Source organism: Hippocampus bargibanti, linkage group LG03 (genome assembly GCF_051943395.1).
Source record: "Hippocampus bargibanti isolate YZ-2025 linkage group LG03, ASM5194339v1, whole genome shotgun sequence".
Taxonomy (NCBI): Eukaryota; Metazoa; Chordata; class Actinopteri; order Syngnathiformes; family Syngnathidae; genus Hippocampus; species Hippocampus bargibanti.
In genome coordinates, this window is record NC_142736.1 from 17084091 (window position 1) to 17106113 (window position 22023).

At 40.7% G+C, this 22023-nt stretch overlaps 1 protein-coding gene and 1 long non-coding RNA gene across 3 annotated transcripts in view; one reads left to right on the plus strand and one right to left on the minus strand.

Moving 5' to 3' along the window:
* Window positions 1-21986, plus strand: part of cdkl5 (cyclin dependent kinase like 5) — a 43522-nt gene extending 21536 nt beyond the window's left edge. Inside the window, exons 7-21 of one of the 2 annotated variants that reach the window (XM_088992297.1) lie at window positions 2941-3000; window positions 3556-3646; window positions 5060-5162; window positions 7048-7134; window positions 7440-7520; window positions 8332-8507; window positions 11237-12075; window positions 13368-13708; window positions 13836-13940; window positions 14778-14883; window positions 14979-15114; window positions 15405-15510; window positions 16040-16198; window positions 17066-17266; window positions 18974-21986. In XM_088992297.1, coding sequence (XP_088848423.1) covers window positions 2941-3000; window positions 3556-3646; window positions 5060-5162; window positions 7048-7134; window positions 7440-7520; window positions 8332-8507; window positions 11237-12075; window positions 13368-13708; window positions 13836-13940; window positions 14778-14883; window positions 14979-15114; window positions 15405-15510; window positions 16040-16198; window positions 17066-17266; window positions 18974-19387 — 3005 coding nt within the window. In that variant the 3' untranslated portion in view covers window positions 19388-21986. Of the gene's footprint in view, window positions 1-2940; window positions 3001-3205; window positions 3316-3555; window positions 3647-5059; window positions 5163-7047; window positions 7135-7439; window positions 7521-8331; window positions 8508-11236; window positions 12076-13367; window positions 13709-13835; window positions 13941-14777; window positions 14884-14978; window positions 15115-15404; window positions 15511-16039; window positions 16199-17065; window positions 17267-18973 lie in introns of those variants that run through there. The other variant, XM_088992298.1, reaches the window with a different exon arrangement.
* Window positions 16055-17186, minus strand: LOC148900518 (uncharacterized). The gene is made up of 3 exons (XR_016114463.1): window positions 17045-17186; window positions 16682-16815; window positions 16055-16187 (listed from the first exon to the last, which is right to left on the minus strand). It is a non-coding gene; the product is annotated as an uncharacterized LOC148900518 (long non-coding RNA).
* Window positions 21987-22023: the final 37 nt, after the last annotated feature.

Sequence of the window (22023 nt, forward strand, 5' to 3'; positions counted from 1 at the left end):
TTTTTGCAGATTTTGGACGCTTAAGTCATTTTTATTGGTGTTTTGCATTTGAATAAAAATATCATACTGCATGTTTTGGGTATTTTAGATGCTATAAAACATTTTTCTGATGTCAGTTAAGAAACAAAAAAGTGACGTTTGTTGTCCTTTAAGATATGTTGTGAATTTTACTGTGCAAGTCTCATTCAGAGAACAGCACATTTGAGCAATGTTTTGGACTGATAAATTCAATGTCCAATTTATTCACCTATGTTTTTGCTCTTTTGACTTCAAGATGGCACCACGAGAGTGGCTGCCTTTCCATCAGCTCCCGTATTTTGTTTCTCTGCTTCTTCCTTTCCTTTCCTTTCAAAACTTTACTGCTGTGAAATGTAAATTTCTACATTGCGAGACTAATAAACGTAAATCCAATCCAATTAGTTCATATATATTCATATCGGAGTTTTCCTGAAATTTCAACCAAAAACTGAATATCCCTTTTGCATGAATAATACAGCATTGTTTAAAAATTAACAATGAAAAAAGTGGACGGACTATTTTTCCAGATTCGGATATTGGAGTGGATTGGATTCGCCTTTATTCGTCTCACAGGAGAAATTTACATTTCACGTCAGCAAAGTTATGAAAGGAAGAGGAAAGGAAAGAAAGAAGTAGAAAAACAAAATGCAGGAGCTGCTGGAAAGCCAGCCACTCTCGCAGCGTCATCTTGAACTCAAAAGCACATAAAAACATAAATAAATAATATGATAACACAAAGACACAGAGAGTCATTCACTCTTCAGCATTTGCTGTACCCTCTTTGTGACATGAAGCAGTTTTAGATGAAAGTCATTATAAGTTTCTTGCACGCTGCGTCCGAGAGGACAGTCATTTCATCTGTGCTGTATGTCATGCATATTAGCATAGTTGGATTGGATTTGCCTTTATTAGTTAGTTAGTTTAGTTTAGTTTATTAGTTTATTAGTTTATTAGTTGACCATAAAGCTGACTTTAACTTTGACTTGAGAGGATCAAAGCGTCCTTTTCAGCAGTGGATCAGGGATGTCATGGTGGAATGTGCACGTCTACTACAAGCTAAATTTTGAAAGCAAACACTCAGCTGCCGCATCCATTGACGAAAAGAGATTGATAGAGAATAGACAGAAAAGAAGGTATCATATTTAAAAGTTGTGTCCATAATTTGTAAAATCACTTCAAATAACTTCTACTGAGGGTATTTTACAAAGATTCCACCTCATATAGCTACATTTTATGTTTTAAGACGTAAAATATATTCAGGAATTCTTGTTTTTGAGTTGGTGACGATTCCTGTCGTGACATCACGTCAGGAAGGCACCTGACTGAGAAAGCGACACACAATGCATTTTGGGTACTTTGTTTGGTCTGAAAACTTCGTGTTGATATGTATTGATTGGATTGGATTTGCCTTTATTAGTCTCACAGTGGAGAAATTTACATTTCACAGCAGCAAAGTGATGAAAGGAATGAAAGTAGAAAAAAGAAATACATGAGCTGCTGGAAAGGCAGCCACTCTCGCAGTCAAAAGAACAAAAAAAAACTAAATAACAAATAATATGACAGAACAAAGACAACATGACAAAACAAAGACACAGAGAGTCATTCATTCTTCAGCATTTGCTGTACCCTCTTTGTGACATGAAGCAGTTTTAGATGAAAGTCATTATAAGTTTCTTGCACGCTGCGTCCGAGAGGACAGTCATTTCATCTGTGCTGTATGTCATGCATATTAGCATAGTTGGATTGGATTGGATTTGCCTTTATTAGTTAGTTAGTTTAGTTTAGTTTATTAGTTTATTAGTTTATTAGTTGACCATAAAGCTGACTTTAACTTTGACTTGAGAGGATCAAAGCGTCCTTTTCAGCAGTGGATCAGGGATGTCATGGTGGAATGTGCACGTCTACTACAAGCTAAATTTTGAAAGCAAACACTCAGCTGCCGCATCCATTGACGAAAAGAGATTGATAGAGAATAGACAGAAAAGAAGGTATCATATTTAAAAGTTGTGTCCATAATTTGTAAAATCACTTCAAATGACTTCTACTGAGGGTATTTTACAAAGATTCCACCTCATATAGCTACATTTTATGTTTTAAGACGTAAAATATATTCAGGAATTCTTGTTTTTGAGTTGGTGACGATTCCTGTCGTGACATCACGTCAGGAAGGCTCCTGACTGAGAAAGCGACACACAATGCATTTTGGGTACTTTGTTTGGTCTGAAAACTTCGTGTTGATATGTATTGATTGGATTGGATTTGCCTTTATTAGTCTCACAGTGGAGAAATTTACATTTCACAGCAGCAAAGTGATGAAAGGAATGAAAGTAGAAAAAAGAAATACATGAGCTGCTGGAAAGGCAGCCACTCTCGCAGTCAAAAGAACAAAAAAAAACTAAATAACAAATAATATGACAGAACAAAGACAACATGACAAAACAAAGACACAGAGAGTCATTCATTCTTCAGGACTTGCTGTACCCTCTTTGTGATGGTGAAATTAGAAGGAAAACACATACATAACGCCATGGTTCGTTGTGTGTTGCACCAAGACTACTATTTGATACTAGCTGACAAATTCCCAGCAGACAAATCAGCCAATTTTAGTTTGGGCGCCATCTTGGGCATTTTCTGGGACGCTACATTGGAGTCCTGACGGCTGAAATTGATACGGAAGGGGACTTCTTTAATCGATTGCAAACAGTTATGCTTTCCTGCATATACTCTCAATTAATAGCTTGGCAGAGGGCTGCAGAAGTTGGGCGTTGGTCATGAATGGCTGTGTCCCCTGCCGACAACAAAAGACAATCTTCCTGTGTTTGAGCCTTTGTTCACAGTGTCTGAGCAAACATATCTGACAGATATATTTATCATTAATGAAAATGTGGCATTAATTTGTGTTTGGATCTCCCGCTCCTCCAGATATCAAACCAGAGAACCTGCTTATCAGCTCTGAGGATGTCCTCAAGCTCTGTGACTTTGGTGAGCTTTTACTCGCATTGTAATGCATTTTCGCACATGCTCAATTCACTCCACCTTACTCCTAGGCCCTTTCGTATGAATGATTAACATGTTTTCCATTATGAACCAGACCAAGCTTTTTGTTTTCATGGTAACTGATTGTCCATTTTTTAAGAGACATTTTTACAGACTTTCTCAATCTGGCCATGCAATTCGTCATAGTTTGGAAATATGTCAATCCAACGTTCTCCCATTGTAATGGGTTTGGACATAAATGAGGCCTGCGACAAAGTAGTCCCATGTTTTGCTACTTTCTGAACTCCATCACTTCACACAGTAAGGCAGTGAGCAATCTCAAAAGCTCTGATGCGTATCAGGAGCTACTCTCAATCAAGGTTGTTGTGGTTTGCCTTATTTCTGTGCTGCCTTATTTGCCTTAAAGCAGCCAAGCGCTTCATTATCCACAAAGCCCACAATTTCCCACCGTATAGATGGATGGATGGATGGATGGATGGATTTATTCAAATGTGCAATCAAATGTATTTGTTTTTAGTAACTTTTTTTCCCTCGGCTCAGGTTTTGCACGTAATCTCTCTGAAGGAACCGATGCCAACTACACTGAGTATGTGGCCACAAGATGGTATCGCTCGCCTGAACTGCTTCTTGGGTAAGTGAAGCTCAGAAAGAAGGCTGAACACATGAATGCCATTCATGGAAATATGATATACTATAATCAGGAGTATTTTTTGTTTTGTTTGATTTGTGATATGCAATAACCAATGTCAGAAACTGTTTCCATTGTATCTTCTCATTCTTAATATTAAACTTCGACATTTAGCTCTGAACCTTAACCTCCAATTTTGGTCAGATTTGACCTGCTTTGACAGTTTACAGCAACAACAAAAAATCTCATATGAAAGTTTCACCTTGAAATTTGGTTTTTCACCCAAAACTAAAATGTAATTCTTTTGTATGGGGGCAACAACATTTGTGTTGACTAAATATGTCTACTTACATTAATTTAGATTGACCAGCTTGGCAGCAATGGTTAGAATCTTGAAAAAAAACCTACATTCCAGATGTTTTTTCCCAACCGGCTTCAATGGGGGACTTGAAACAGTCTTCAAAACTATCTGTGTTCCTACTCTTTTTCAAAGGTTCCCACAAAAACATGCAAACGTTTGTCTTTGATGGCTTATGAGGGACTGTCACAACAGCGAAAAAGTTAAACAGCATAATAATGATCGTACATTCCAACAGTGCTGGGCAGAAACAGAGCACCGCAGAAATAGAGCTCTTGTGAGATTTTCATGATCAAAAATGCCAGGAGGCCACTTATATGACACATTGTTGTCAACGTGCCCCCTAAAATAGTACTTGCCGAAGGTCGACTTTGCTTTTTGGGTTATTATGTTGAAACACCACGTGTTCCTGGAAAATGAACAAGTTAAGATCCTCATTCTTGTCATTCACTTGCAGATTCCACTTTTCACAAATATTAAAACCTTTGTGGAAATAGGCGAGCAGCCGTGTTGTTTTATCAATATTGTCTTCATTGACACAGACTTTTCCTTCTTCCTAACGACTTTCACCTTTTTTTTTTAGTTATAGTAGTCTTGAGATCAAATATTGTGTTCAGGCAGCTGTGGTTTGTAAAATGTGATTTTCTGCATTAGAAGTCCAGGCTTGCTGGAAGATAGCTGAAGTCACGTCGACTCGGTGCGTTCGCCTGATTTAGCAAATGCCCTGGAAAACTTATCGAGACGGTGTTAGAATATCGCCCCCTCAAATCTTCTCTTCCACCACCACCACCCCCACCTTTGTTCAGCTACTGCCAGATGACTCGCCTTTTCTCACCACGCTCCTCAGCTCCATTCTCCTGCAAATGACCATTTGCTTTATGAGCATCGCTTCCCGTAGGATGTCGTATCATTTTTTCTTTTTCTGCACCAGCAACAATTGTTTTTCTTTCTCTCTCCTCTTCATTTTTGGTGCTGCCACCCGTGTTTTCTCATTTCCTCATTGAAGTCATAATGCGCTGTTAACGACGTGGCACATTTTCTTGTCCATGTTATGTCAGGGCTCCTTATGGCAAAGCGGTGGACATGTGGTCAGTAGGGTGCATCCTCGGGGAGCTGAGTGATGGGCAGCCTTTGTTTCCAGGGGAAAGTGAGATTGATCAGGTTTGTTAACACCCCTTCCCCCTTAAATAAAACATTCAATCATTAAAACCAAGTATATATATCATATTAATTGTTCTTTTTTTACAAGTAGCAAACAAGTAGCAAAAAACTGAATCTACTCATAAAATTCCAAATCCAAATTTTCTACACTAAAGCTAGAAAAGTGTTTTTTTTTTTTTTTTCATTTATTAAATATACATATTTAATATCCAGCTCAAGGTACATGGACCATAATGTTCTCTGTATTCACCATTAAGACAATTCACTACAATAAATACTAGGGAGCAATGATTGTGTTGTGTCTGTTGAAAGTGTTTTTTTCCCCCATTGCTGTTTTTTTTACTACTATATGACATTTATGCACACTTGTCCTCTCTCTGGCATTTTGGCATAAACTGTTTACCAGGGGTGTCATAAAATCATTTTAACCGAGAGCCACATCGGCAAAATGGCTGTCAGGGTCAGATGTAATTTATAATTGTAATTTATACTGTTAATTGAATGCAATGTAAAATAGATTATTCTTTATTTTAAATAACCCCAAATTACTTATGAATGTGAAAACATTACAACTGCATAGAAACAATGGGTATTGCTCATTTAAAACAAATACTTTAAATTTGTCATCTTGAAGAGCAAAAAAGTCAGGCTCGTATTTCTTGAAACAGTCTTCTGTATGCATCAACGTTTCCCATCCTTGACATTTTGGGATAAATATTTTCACCCGAATCTCATCATGAGCATTGATGTGTAAACACCGTCAAGTAGTCGTTTAAATTAGACCGCCAAGTAGTGTCGGTGAGCCGTCACTTCATGCACAAGTAACGTTCTCAACAGGAATTATTGGAAATGTATGCTTTCAAACTTTGGGAATTTCGGGCTTTTCATGCTCTCGCGGGCCACATAAAATTAGCGGGTGGTACTCATCTGGTCCACGGGCCTTGAGTTTGACACAGGTCAGCAATAAGTACGGCATACAGATATACCATACTTATACTTATACCATACTTATTGCTGACATCTGCACACTATCTGCTGCATACAAAATTGTACCGCTTAAAATCTAACATTTTAGTTGTAGTACGAGTAACACGGAGATGGCGACTTATGCAGTTTTACATCAACTGTAACATACGTGTATTAGAGATGAGATGAGATGAGATAACTTTTATTTTATTTTTTAATGTAAAACAGACAGTGTATTGTCCGCCTTGAGGTCCGCCTTCGTCAGAGTGACACTCTGACGAAGGCGGAAGTAGACGCCGAAACATGTCAGGTATTTGAACACCGACAATAAACTGTCTGTAAGATAAGAATCTGTTTTAAATTAGATATCAAGTAGACAGGATGAACTTAATACAACTATAACTTTTATTTGTTTCTCATAAATGTCATACTAAAATGCCCAATACGTGTGTCCGACGTGTGTCCATACTCTATACTACAGAATGCTTAAGATGGAAAGAAATAAAGGCTGACATGGCCTTCAATGACTGAAAAACATTTCTACTCATCAGTATAGCAACTACTACGACTCCTCCAACTACTACGGTGACTACTACTACTACTACTACCACTACTACAATAACTGCACGTTACGAGTAAAAAGATGACTACTTGAAGGCATTTTAGTGATACAAGTTGAGTCCAGGGATCTAAAAGGGGATCTAAATTTGTTTGTATGACTGAAAGTTAGTGCCCCCCCCCCCCCAAAAAAAAAAAAAAAAAAATACATTAATTAATCAACACCAGTCAGTAATGTTTTGACAAACCTAATTCCATAGCCCCCACCACCACCACCACTATCACAACAACAACCACCACCACTACCACAATATCTATCACATTATTAACACAAATAATTGTATGTTATTATTATTTCCAGCTATTCACGATTCAGAAGGTCCTTGGGCCACTTCCTGCTGAGCAGATGAAACTCTTCTACAACAACCCGCGCTTTCACGGAATCAGGGTACAACATACTGTTTTTTTCTCCTTTGTGTCATCTTCCCCGTATAATCTTTCAACCCCCTCTGCCTCATCTTCTTCATGACTGTTTGCAGTGCTGTGACTCATGAGATAGAGCCACAGGAGAAAATGTTCCACAAGGCTTACTATGAATAAGTGCGTCAGAGTGTGTGCAGTTCATTGTTTGGGATCCAGACGTCGAGTGATGTGTGACCTTACCCAATCAGAACATCTGACAAACAAGGGAAAAAAAATGAATTACAAAAATCAAGGATTAACATTGTCGCTGTGTGTATGTGTGTGTCTCAGTTTCCCTCAGTTACGCATCCTCAGACATTGGAGAGAAGGTACCAAGGCATTTTAAGCGGTTTGATGTTGGATCTTATGAAGGTAAAACTCAAACACAATAATGACATTGTTGAATCGAATTTAGAGACAACAAACCCCGCGCCATGTTTTGAGTTTTGTAACTTGACAACCAATGTATTTTACCTATCCTGTGTCGTTTTCTGAAAAATGATCACAAATATTGTGGGGTTAAAAACACTTTCTTTAGATAGCAGAACAGAATAAACCATTTGTTTTAGGGAAGGTGATCATTTCCACTATTCCAAAGTCAAAGTCAGCTTTATTATCAAATATGCTAATATGTATGACATACAGCACAGATGAAATTACTGTCCTCTCGAACCCAGCATGCAAGGTACTTATAATTACTTAACAAACATAAACATGAAAACGCCAATTTGCCAGGAGAGGGGAGCCGCTGCAAGCAGGGCTTAGTGCCGATATTCACATGAATTGTCAGGTTCACTGTATTCAGAATCATAATCAGAAAGCCTTTAATAGTCCCACAATGGGGACATTAGCAAACCCAGTCGTAAATTATGGAAATGTGGTTATTTTTAACTTATGTAATCAAAAAAGAGGGCACCAGGCAGACTAATGACACACAGCGGTTGCTAATGTTTGGCCGTCGCAATTCAAGCCATAGGGCAGTTTGATGTCAGTTTCAGCCGACTATAGATGGTGGGCAAAATGGCAAAGGGGATGAAAATGACTAGATTTATTTGTTGAATTCTTATTGCACAAATGCAATATTAATCAAAGTGCTACGATCAGACTAGGGGGGCCACATCTGAGTGCAAAAAAAAAATCTGCTAGACTTCCCTCTGAAAGCACTAATTGTCTTACTCATCAGAACCTGCTGCTTCTCAACCCGACCGAGCGCTATCTGACGGAGCAGAGTTTGAATCATCCAGCCTTCCAGCCTCTGAGGCAGGTGGAGAGCGAGAGGCCTTCGCCTGCCTCGCCCAACCCTCCACGTTCCTCCAAGAGGAAAACACACCATCATGGAGAGAACACAGTCCCAACAAGGTCCAGTAAACCGCTCTTATAATTACATGTACATGTATGCTATCGATCAATTATCATAATAAGAAAAAAATTCTCTTAAATATCTGTCATGATTATTTTTATTTTAACTGATTATTTTAAATGATTTTTTTAAATTATGATCTCATGGCATCACCAAAGTATCATTTCACTGACTAAACATCCGATCAGACTGCCTCGATGTCCTTCTCATTATGCTCATAGCTACTTCTCAACATTTGCATGAGGACTAAAGTCTGTTATACGGTATGCGATGCTGCTCCATTATATGCTTGTTCGCTACGCCTCTAGTTTACATTTTTAATTATTAACTCATTCACTGCCATTCAGGAATTGAAAATATGACTAAGAGTGCCATTCCCGAATGTGTTTTTTTTTCATGCTTGGGTGCTGATGAGGCATGGCCTCTGCCAATGTTTTTTTCTTTTCCACAAGGGGGCAGCATTTCCATTTTTTTCCATGTTAGGGCTTTGTTCCAGCTTTAGCTGCTGTGAAAGCACTATACTGTATAAACCAATATGTATGTATTGCATTGTATTTTGGACAGCCACCCTCATTTCGCCCATATAATTTTGGAATTAATTCTGTGGGCCCTGGAATTCAAGAGACAATGACAAAACCCCTGGCACTGTAGTGGACACATTTTGGCACGTCTGGCAGTGAATAAGTTAATGTATTTATGTATTTTACAGAGCAAGTATATGCCTGTATTACATTGCTCATGTTGTGCTTTGTATGTGTGTTGATGTTTAAGATCTTAAAGGGTTTTTGTAATCTAATCAAAGTCAGCTGTATTGTCATAACATTGAGACTAATTTCTGCTCGCTCATCTCTGGCGTTTAACATTGTATCACACTCGTTGGTTGTCATCACAAGTCTTGCAAAGCATTTTGGTGTTGAAGTATAACAGACTTTAAGATCTTTTGTTTTGTATTAGTGTTACAACAAACTTAACTGTGTTGGACAAAGTATGCTAAACTGCCCTTCGAAGATCCTCAAGGTGCATTTTTAGTCTCCCATTTCGTGACAGTGAGATCATCACAGACACTTGTGCGCACACGCACAGACACACGTGCACACGTCACACGCGCACTACGCACACACACACGCACACGCACGCACACGCAGACACACAAAGACACACGCAAACGCACAAGCGCTCAGACACACGCTCACAAGCACGCGCGCGCGCATACGTATACAGATTGAAATGTTATACAGTGAGACCTCAACTTACGAACGCCTTATAATACGAACTTTTCATCATACGAATGTCAAATTTATGAAAAATAAGCCTTATAATAAGCATTATTTTCATAATACCCACCATGGCACGTCCATCAAGCACACGACCTTAGGATCTGGCGAAAGTGATCTTTGGTGGTAGCACACGACTGAACAGCGCTCCAGCCGGCGCTACTTTCCACACCCCTTCTCATTGAATGCACACGTCGATCGCCTACTTGGAGCTTTTTGCTGATAATTTTACTATTATGGGACCAGAAAATAAACACCACAGGCTCGTGTTCAGCCTCAGTTCAAATGTGGTGCGTTACTATGAATAAATTGAAGAAACTACCAGCCGTACACGTCTACTCTGCTCTGTTTGTTTGTCATCCAAGACTTGGGGTGCGTTCAGGTTCGAGAATAGCGCACGACTTCTTATGACTCTAGGCTCTTTGGAAAGCATTGTCTAACTGAATGAGCGTCGACAAACACTTGCCAACGTTTTTTGTGTTGCTACACTTGAACACACCCCCCTGTCAAGATGCGATAGAAGTGATTGTGATTGGCTAAAGGGTAGAGTCATGTGTCATGGTAAGCCAATCAGAGCTAGTGTTTTCAGACACACCGGAACAGCGTGTCAATAGTCACGCTAAATTGTAACGTGCGAGTTGACAGCTCGCGCGTGGCTGCCGCTCGCGACAATTCAATTTCATTTCATTTCAACGAGTCACTGTCACCTCACCAGTGACACGATTACGATGAAAGTGCATCGCTATGTCTTTTGCTCCAAAAGTTTGCTTGTGCTCCAAAAGTTTGCTTTGCACGAGGTGATTGTTAGACACGAGTGTGCCATTTTATTCGCCCCGCCCGCCTTCTTTTGTTGCGTTTTATTCCGCATCCGTGGAATCATCGGACTCGCGCCTTTTGTTGTCATAAAATCTCTGCCAGCACCTACGGGACTCGAAGTGAATGCAGATGACATCGAGGAGCGTGTTGCTGACCATAATGAGGTCATCAACACAGAGAATTTGATTTGCCTTCAAGAGGACAAGCAGAAGCAGGCCATTCAACAGTTGATGTGCAAGCATTTATTGAACAGTTCCATTCAGAAAAGGCTATAAGAATCATCAACATGATGAATGATAATGTTATGCCTCAGTGTCGTAAGACCTTACAAGTCAGAACGCAACAGGTGTCAATTAAGAGCCATCAATGACCATCACAAATGTAAATAAAGTGACTTTATTATACAATACAGTGTATTTATTTCATTACAATGCAATAGGAACGGATTATTCCCATTTTAATGGTTTCCTATGGGATTTTTTTTTTTAGATACACACTTTTCGCCTTACACACTCTGTCTGGGAACCAATTAAGTTCATAAGTTGAGGTCTCACTGTACAGTATGCCGGTAGTCATTATGCCACCCCCAAGTGGCCAGATATAGAAAAATCGCACTGAATTTTTAAATGCAACCATAGGAGTCACACCAAGAGCTCAAGCCAGCGCCGCTCCAACAGCAAAGAATGTTCAAGTCTGCCACGTCATGGTGACCTCCATCACCTTGGCAACGAGAATTTCCTGAATGGTAACAAACCCCCATCGAGTTTAAGCCCAACCCTTCACCCCAAGAGCCAGTACCTCTCGCAGACCCTCAATCGCTCTGCCCCGCCCAGCAAAGACCTGGCGAATAACAATCTGCCGCACCTCCTCAGTCCCAAAGAAGCAAAAAACAAATTGGAATTTGATTTCAACGTGGTAGCCTCGCCCAAGTTGCCAGAGCGAGGACATGGTGCAAAGTATGGCCTTGTCAAGCCCAGTGGTTCCTCTCGCACTCAGCAGCAGCAGCAACAACAGCAAGGTGGAAGGCACACCTTCCTGGAAAGCAAGACCAACACGTTACAGTCAGGAGGAGACAAACAACACGGCAGACACACCCACAGCGTGGCCGACTCAACCCACGGATCCATGTCGTCGTCGTCCAAAAGCTCCGCCTCTTATCTCAGCCTGTCGAAGAGTCACAGCGCTCTGAGCGATGCCAAATCTGTCGGGAACCTCAGCGACGGTCGACTCCACCCCGACGACCTAAACTCCAACGCGACGGCCGCAGTGGGACCCGGCGGCCGCTTCTTCCCCGCCAGCTGCCTGGACCTCAATGTCCCTTCGGGGGCCCCGGGGCCACCTGGCAGCCCCTCGGCACGACACAGTGATCGGTCAGGGCACAGCCCCGCATCCCGTAGCAGCAGCAACGTCCGCATGGAGAGCAGCACACTCGACTCCTCCTCCAGGCACAAGTCCAGACTGAAATCTTTGGCTCCCGGTAGGTTGAATGAATATTTACACTAATTCAACCTTCTGTCATGTTTTCACTGCAACCGGACGAGGAGCTGAATGGTAAAATTATCCAACAGGTGTTTAATCCAGTGGCAAGCTGTGGATTTTATTGCTAGGCCTTCAGTAGGCTATGTCTGAATCAATCAGGACTGAAATAAGTGTGGTGTGATTTACTACATGTCCTCTTGAGGGTACCCTAAGCCAGGAAATAACTGACCGGCCTTTCTTAATGATTTTTTCTTGAAAATGTCTTTAACAGTGGATCTCCAACCAAATCTAATTCTTCTCCTTCAGCCACTGTGGGTTGGCAAAACTGTTAGTAAATTAAACAGTATATTTGCTTATGCAGCTCACTACCGATACAGTGTGCTAGCTCTGGCCAGTATGATCTTGTCATTAGGGACTTTTGACCAGAGCAGTTTTCGCCTTCAAGAAGGTGTTGGTATCCCTTTTGGGTTGCCAACTTGAAATCTGATTTGTTAGAGCAACAGTTTGATTGACATATTTGATTGTGAAGGCGTCCGGGTAAATTTCTGACTCTGGTAACAAATGATGGCTGAAACAAGTACAGCAAGTGCTGGAGAATAAATGTCTGTCTGTGTCATTGTGTTGTCATATAATTTGTTATTTAGTTTTTGTTGTTGTTGTTGATTTTTTACTTCAAGATGGCGCCGCGGGAGTGGCTGCCTTATCAGCAGCTCCTGTATTTATTTTTTCTACTTCTTTCTTTCCTTTCCTCTTCCTTTCATAACTTTGCGGCTGTGTTACTTCCGGGTAGAGTGAACGCTGGCGCGGATGGCTGCCGCTGCTCACCTGCACAAAAAATCCCATGACTGTAAAGTGTCCTTGAGAGTTTTGAAAGGTGCTTAGAAATTAAATTTATTATTATTATTATTATTATTATTATTATTATTATTATTTGGAAGCCGCGCAGCAGGGGAGAAGTAATGAAAGAAAACTGAAAGACAATTTGAAGTTATTTAAAAAGAATTCATGGAAAAATATATTTAACATCTCTCTGTGATTCAGATATGTGTAGGCCAGCAGAGAGGGCTTTGCGGGCCCTGAAGGTCCGCCACTGGTTTACTCCAGGAATATGTTTTCTCTTCTATGCCGCCTTTTGATTGGCCCAGCCTTTCATTTCTGGTTCTGTTCCAGAGATACTGAGAGACTTTGTGAATGTTTGTGAATATGTTTGGCTGGGCGAGCCTGTAGAAATTTTATAGCTCAATTGTAGCTCATTGCAAACGTGCCATAAGTCTTCCCTCTCGTTCACAGACGAAGCCAAGGCTCCAGAGCTTTTAGACCCAGGAGGTGGGGGGATGCCCTCCACTCACACGCTGCCCTCCCCACACGACTCATACCATTACGGCTTGGGTTACTCGTCACCCTTCTCCTCTCAGCAGCGGCCTCAACGACATTCCATGTACGTGAGGAGAGAGCGACACCGACCCCACGCCGTAGATCCCGGGATGACGGGCTTACCCCCGCCTGGTCAGGCGATTCCAACGCGAGCTTCTAGTCTGCAGCTTCTCTCCCCGCAACTACAGCACCGGACTACACTCACAGGGCACTCAGTGAGCTCCTCCAGGGAAGACTGCACAGATGGCATGAGCAGGGTGAGCGTGTGTTATCACAATGATTGCCCATGGTGTCAATATCACATTAAACTGATATTTACAATATGGAATCGACGGTCAAGCAACTTTCCGTAAATCTGCTCTGACCTGCATATCTCTCCAACAGAGCGAGCAGTCCCCTAAAGATATGAGTCACCCTTGTGCCCCCATCAAAGATTCAACGAGGGATAACACTGCTGCTTTTCATGCCCAGCGACCGCCTAAAAATGAGGTTTGACTTCCATCGAAGGCAGCTTGTTTTGTTCCGCATCGGTCAATGTTATCAATGCAATGTTGGGCCGTGGATTTAATCACTAGGCCTTCAGTAGTGCTACGTCTGAATCAACACAGACTGAAAAAAAGTGTGGTGACTAAAAGTCCACCAGAGGGTCCCTTTAGCCAGGAAATAACTGACAACTTAATGAAGTCCATTTTTTCATTAAACGTCCCTCTTGAAAATGGCTTGAACAGTAAATCTCCAACCAAATTAATTTTTTCTCATCCTTCAGCCATTGTCGGTTGACAAACCTGCAATGAAATCAGCACAATATATTTGCTTATGCAGCTTGCTACCAGTACAGTGTGCTTGCTCTGGCAGGTATGCTCTTGTCACTAGCGGATTGTGATCATTAAAGCCAGCGCCTTTAAAAGGCCGTTTGTGTGCCCCTTTTGGATTGCCAACTCAAAATCCGATTGGTTAGACCAACAGTTTGATCGACACATTTAATGCTGCAGGGCCCCAGAACTGATTATTCGTACCCTGGTAACAAATAATGGCTGAAATGTAAATGCTTCAATACGAAAACACACATCTGGAAGCAGTGCAATAGGGGAAAAGTAATTAAAGGAAGCTGAAAGACAATTTGGAATTATTTAATAAGAATTCATGGACAAAATATAATTAACATCAGTCCGTAATTCAGATATTTTTAGGCCAGCAGAGAAGGCTTTGCAGGCCTTGATGGTCCGCAACTTTATCAATGTAACTTCACTAAGAAGCTTGTTCTGCTTTTCTCGGTGTCTTGTGCCACGACAAAAGTGTGACTGTACCCTTTTGTATAACGTACAGGTCGGTATGTATCACGACCCTCATGGAGAGGATGGCGTGTCCTCCAAGGAAAACCGGATGATTTTTACAGAGTCCATGCCTCGAAGAGTTGGTAGCTTTTACAGAGGTAATCACTTGGGGTTTTTTTTGGCACACTTAAAAATTATTTATTGAGGCGACCTGGATAAGCTTCAAGATTAATCTTTTCTCCCTTCTGTCCAGTACCGTCGCCCAGACCAGATAACTCCTCATCTTTCCATGAAGGTGTTGGGCAGGGTCGAGGAACGGTCGTACCTGTTGTACCTGGCAACCCCGTTAACATGGTTAACCACTCCAAACGCCAGACTGCATTTGAGTGGTGAGGATCATCCTTTAAGAAAACTACCTTTTCTTCAAATGAACAGTGGCCTCACTTGCATTGAAAATATTATCTGGCCACATTCGGTACCCCAATACAATTGCTTAATAAAAATTCTCCAGCACTACAAAAACAATGATGCCTCATCATACCAGGTGGGATTATAAAATAAATAACTAAATAAAGTGAATTTCTGGGCTGTGATTTTAGTGTTTTTTTTCCCTCACTCTTCGCTCAGTGAACTTATTTATCACATTATAATGGACAATGATTATGTTTTCCCTTTTCAGGAGTGCTGCTGAAGCAATGGTGATGAATCCTCCAGAGCCCACAAAAGAGAAGGAAAAACAAGGCTTCTTCAGAGTCATCAAAAAGAAAAAGAAGAAGACACTAATAGTAAGAATGCTTTGCTGTAATTGATCCATTTATTTCATGACAATTGGGGGAAAATGATTACCATGATGAGTAAAAATCAATGGAATACATCTGAAAATTATTATTTTCGGACGGAGTCAGCTTTGTCCGATTATGAACAAAACTTTCCATTTCACCTGCATTTTAAGAAATGTTTAACCCCCTTCAAGTTTTTTGGTACATTATACAAATGCAATCATAACGTTTTTTATATTCTTAATTTTTTTTCTCTAGTTTTTTTTTTTTTTTTTTAATAAAAATGTCCCTATTTTGTTCATAGGCACTAATGGAACACGCCCTTGGGCCTTTTTTTTCAATACCTTGATATGCAACTAAAGATCCATGTGGTATCTAACTTTTTATTTGGGATAGCCTTGTCGTATCTGTCTGGTTTCATTAAAAAACTTTCAGTTTGTATTCAACCAGCAATTAGAGAACTACAATTGTGGACACTGTTGAGTGGTCATGTGGAGATGATGAGACAAACAGTGAGGCATTTTCCTTTTCACAGACAGACATGGCGGATGGGAGGAACCAAAGTATCAGGAAAAGCATCTTCCCACTGTTTCGCTCCAAGACCACCCTCAAGCACAACTCAGCTGTCCTTCCTGCGGTGCCCTCGCCGATGCTACAACAGCAGCCTCCTCCGCCGCCATATCCTGCCACAACAGTAAGCTTAACACAATAGTAAGACATGACCGCTTCCGTGTGACAATGCGCAGGCCAAAGCTGCACAGGGATTTTCATGGGTCCAAAACCAGATGCCCCCTATGGAAAGAGCATTTTTGCATTCTTGATAAACAGCTAAAATGGTATTTTAGTTGTAATTGTATTTGTGGAATGTGAATGAGGCAAAACAAATCTACACATTTTTATCCTTCTCATTTGTTGACTGAAAGTGTCATCATGGTAACTCACGTACCAGGGAATGACCAATGACAGTTCACCTGTGTCCTGAATCTGTCAAGATTTGCAAGGTGGTGGGTGGTGGTGGACCCCAAAAAAGCAGGCACGAGGGAGGATCAAGGTGTATTTGACAAATTGTATCAAATAAAGTCAGCAGGAACAAAATCTCAAATAACAAAGGTATCAGAACAAAAAGGTCCAAAGTAGAAAACAAACCATGAATCCAACTTGACAAGACGAAACAAACCTGACAGGGTGAAACAAACAATGACCCGACAGTGCATGGTCGTGCCGGGAGTCCTTTTGACTGCCACTGATTAAAAGGACCAACACCTGTGCAGCTGCAGGCGGAGCTCTACGGTGCCACCTGTTGGTCGCAAACTGAAACGTGAAAAAATCTAGTCATGTGATGTTTGCCATCTGAGTTGTGATTGTTCATTAACTGGGAACACAATTCAACACAGAATTACCACAAAGAGGATATGGACCATCAGGCACATAGCAAGTATTTCTGTATTTTTCACATCCTTGTCATCTTCGCCACTTTTAGTGTTTAGTTTGGTGCTACTACGGGGAAGCATGAATCAGTCATTTGTAAAATAATGCTCACCTCATATATTGTTGCTGAAAGGGACATGGCGCTGCACAGGAGCATATGTCCCTCCAGCGGGGCTCCAAGTCATCCTCTCACCACGGAAGCCGTCGGAAAAACCGTGAACGTTCCAGAGACAGAGACCGGGAACGAGAGCATAGCCGAGACCGGGAACGAGATAGAGGAAGAGAGCGAGTGAATGAATGGCCGACAGAGAAGGCAATGGACTCACATTCTCAGGTACATGCTTTGTATTTTCTCTCAAACATGAGTGGCTCTGCCTTGTCTGAAACTAATTTTAAATAAAGCACCTGAAAGCCAAAAGTAGAAGTGTTTGGCCAGAAAATAATGTTGGTCAACGTTTAAATGAACTGGTAGAATCAAATTTAGAAGCACTCTAGTATCAGACAATCAAGATAGACAGAAGTATCACAATGATTATTATTTTTTCAGTAATAAAGAAGTACTGGTACATTTTTCAACTAACTGTACCCTCGGACAACCGAGGGTACAGTTAGTTGTGGAACTGTCAGAAACCCAGAAGCACTGTGCTTAAAGGACAACCGACGTCACTTTTTTGTTTTCTAACTGACATCAGAAAAACGTTTTATAGCATCTAAAATGCCCAAAACACGCAGTATGATATTTGTATTTTATGCAAAAAATTGAGCTGCGAATTGACGTCATGCCAAGACGTCTTGCATTGCTGGAGAATCAAAACAATGGCTTCAGATTCGGAGAATATGCTTTCTTGTTACACATCCAGTTATGAATATGATTCAAATAGTTCTCAAGAGGAAAGCATACATGTTTGCAATCGATTAAAGAATTTTTTCCGTGCAATTTTGAGGCAACATTGGGGGGAAATGTCTCACCCAAAAAGAAAATGGCCACCGAGCTCCTGTGAGGAATGAATCACAGGCTGATAAATAACTTACATGGAGCTTGGACGACCTCTTCTGGGTCTTTCTGGTGCAACACGAGGTTCTCAGACCAAACAAGCATTGACGTGATGGAAGGACTGCTACAACAGGGGCGTTCCTTCAGTGACGTCACGTACGGACTCGTCACCAACTCAAAAACAAGACTTCCGGAATATTCAGCACAAGTCTTAAAACGTAAAATATAGCTATATGCGTTGGAATCTTTGTAAAATACGCTTAGTAGAAGTCATTTGAAGACATTTTACAAATTATGGACACAACTTGTCCTTTAAGTACTCTATTTTGCTATTCTCACGATATTTTACTACGATATGTATTTTTCTGACAAATGTTTACTTTTACCCTCTAAATTTGGGAAATACAGTATATAACTGTTTGAACCGATGATAGTAGTAGTAGTTAGGTTTCTATCAGCTGTGCACTTCATGATGGGAAGTAACAGGTCGACTCGTAAACAGCACCTGATGTCATTCTCAAGCTGTAATTGACACTGACGAGTTATTGAGATGGTGAATTTGTTTGTTGTGGCATACCCGCCATTGTTCATGTTTGATTCAATGAATTGTGAGATGAGGAAATCACCAATGCGTGTTTCTACTTAAATATCTGATTGTCATGATACGTATGATGACCCTGTTAGTGTGAAATTGTTTTCCATATATTTCACCTGAAAGCCAAATATCCCTGACTTTTTGTTTTATGTAATTAATTATTCTTGGGGTTATAGTACTTGGGTTTTCATCCAGTGTTATAGTCAGTACTGGGGAAAAAAGGTTCAAATATGTTCTTGCTTTTGGTATCCCTTGAAAGAAGCATAACTATTTATTAGTTTCTTGACAGAAACCTAATTAATTAAGTTAGGTTTCCATCTGAGTTCGGGCTGCCAAGTGAGTTGGAGCCAGTACGAAAAATGGAGTACTTAAGTAGATTTCATCAGTTGTCCTTACTTGACTTGAGTGTTGATTTTTCAAATGACTTTCCTTCATGTTTCTTTCCCTTGCAGAGCCAACCATTGAAGTCCCTTCGCAGACTCCTTCACATCTCCCCTTCTCCAAACCAAGGCCAGCCTCCTCCTCCTCCTCCTCCTCCTTCCGCAGACTTGCGCTTCCAGCCCCCTCTTCCCAACCCTGCTCAGACCTCCTCCAAAGTGGCCTACACCGAAAGCCGGGGGTACACCGAAAGCCGGGGCCACTCCGGAGCAGGTGGCTCGTCCCAGGCCAAGAGCCGCAAGGCCAGCTACCCACTGCCGGGCCAGCTGGAGTCCGCCTGGCATGTTTCGGCACTGCAGCGGGCCGAGGGCGTGCAGTTCACGGCCGAACAGCTGGGCATCAAACCGGGACAGAACGGGCCCACCTTTACCCGTGCCTCTCGCACCAGAATGCCAAACCTCAATGACCTGAAGGAGACGGCGCTCTAAACGTCCACCTCAAACCGTACCACTTCTGCTACGGTTCATTGTGGCCACACCAGCCGGATTGAAGAGGATCTTGTCTGACTTTAGTTACAGTTTCCGTGAAAGAGTTTTGCACGCATTCGGCGTGATGATATGGAGCCAAGACCGGGTGTGGAAATGCCACAAACAAACACTTGCAAGGGGTCCCACCCATGGAAAGCTCTTTGGTCATTTATTCCAAATTATTGATGTCCAGTTTAGCGTACAGGTCTAGGGTCTAGCTTAGGGTTGATATTATAGTAGTGCTCTCATTGTCCTCACGAATAAGATAATTCAGCACATTCATACAAGGGATGTCTTTTTCCACAACTTATACTTGGCAAACTGGTATGCAAAGAAATCATACGACTAAATTGTGCTGTACTAGTAGCACTTATAACTAGTAGGCATGTGTCACATAAGAGTAACCACCTACACCCTATTAGTTGCACCAAAGTACCCATTAGTAGTTTTGCCTTACTAATAACGTGGTTGTCTGGTATGCGAAAATATCAGACAGTCGTGGAAGACAACCGTGTCCAGGAGGCTTCTAGTGTATGACACACGTCTCCTAATGGGGACAAGATGTGCTACTTCAGAAGCATAGGAGTTTAATCGATCAGTATGATAAACCATACACTGGATATGAAGAGATTGGACTAAATGCCGAAAGTGTTTTCCATCGGTCTCGTCCTTTCGGTATTGCTCTTCTGCCTGGCGGAGTAGAAAACGTCTTCTGCTCCCACCTTCTCACCCGTCACATCCCTCTACTACAGCACATTTGCTCTTCCTGATGGTCAATAAAGCAAATTTTTTTCAGATATTAAAAAAAATCGAGAGAGAAAGAGATTTATATAAACATAATTTATTGTTATTTGATTTACATTTGAAGATATAAGCTATAGTTCCATCTCTAATAAGATATGTGGGATTGTTTAAAGGATATACAGTGTTAAATGTGTAATTATAAGAGCTTTACTTTGACACAGAGATGAAACGATATGTATTTGTTGACAATTCAAAACGTCACAAAGATTATGTAATAGTGAACGTCATTTTTTGTTCAGGTTACTATGATATGAACAGATTTTCATTTTTTTTCTCACTTTTCCGTTCCTTTCATAGACACGATTACCCTCCATGTGGGCAAAAACATATCGTATTAGAGGTGTCGTTCAAGAATATACGTGTCCAGCAGTTAAAAGCATTTTGAGGCTGTTTGTCAACAGTTCTCCTCTTCCTTGCTGCTACTTTTGATTGATTTATTTTTTTGGGTGGGGGTAGTCAAGAAATTGTTATTGTGAAAGTTAAGCATCTTGGAATGACGATAAAACGCAGTCTTAACACAAGTCATTTGTCACTCTTAAGATCTTCTAAAAAATATTACTGTAATGTGTGAAATAAAACTTGGTAGAAAGGCTTCAAACAACAATTATTGCATCCCACTCTTGCTCAAATTTCCAGTGAACAGCTAGTCGCTAAGACAAGCAACTGCATGTTGATGACAGTTCTGTCTTTATGATGTCTGCCTACTATATCGCCACAGGCTCATTCTTTTAAAATGAGTGTTTATTTTCAATTGACTGATACTTGTTTATGGCTCAAGAATTGTTTTCAATTGTCATAATCCGGGGTAATTTATATTTGGAATGAATATTTAGATAGTTAACTAGCAAGATATCTAAATATTATCGATGGATGGATGGATGGATGGATGGATAGATAGATAGATAGATAGATAGATAGATAGATAGATAGATAGATAGATAGATAGATAGATAGATAGATAGATAGATAGATAGATAGATAGATAGATAGATAGATAGATAGATAGATAAAACCAGGACACGCTGCTGTTTAAATGTCAGGTTTTCCTGATGTAAATTATTGCTTTTTTTGTTAACAACCCCCTGCCCCTCCCAGGATTTTATTGACTATTTAGTTGTGTCGGCTATAGGACATTTAATCATGTTTTGTTTTGGAAATTATTTCTATTGGCTTCAGTTTTTTTGGTATTCTAAACACCTGACATATGAAGGCTTAAATTTCTCCATGGTAGATAGACTGATTTGTCTTAAAAATCAAATTGGGGAAAAAAGCAAAAGGCTAGATAAACGACTATATCAAGCTACTGGGCTGATTTAAAGCAATACAATTAATTGATTAACTGACAGAACTGATTAACCAATGTCACTTAAATAAAGTGTAATTGGAGCGGCATATCAGTCAGACCGTTTTTCAGGTGTGCATTGAATATCTAAGAATTTTCCTTGACCTTCCTCATCTTGTGGTTATGGAAATCAATGATTGTATTGGATTTATTTACATCTTGACATAGTTTGCCTTGCCTGTGACCCGAAGCCTTACATTCGCTCATAGACATGAAATCAGCGGCTTCAACCCCCAAGAGCAACCCCAGTCACTTCACCTACCTTCATTTTTTTTCTGCTCTCGACTACGAATGTGTTTCCAAGAGCAGCAGTTCATTGTTTTCAGTAGTGTTTGACAGATGACGTCTTCTTACAAGGTGTAAATAGAAATAACAGAGTGCATCTAGTCAACACGAAAAAGATATCATGATTAAAAGCTACATTTTTTTCAAATGTGTCCACATTTATTGA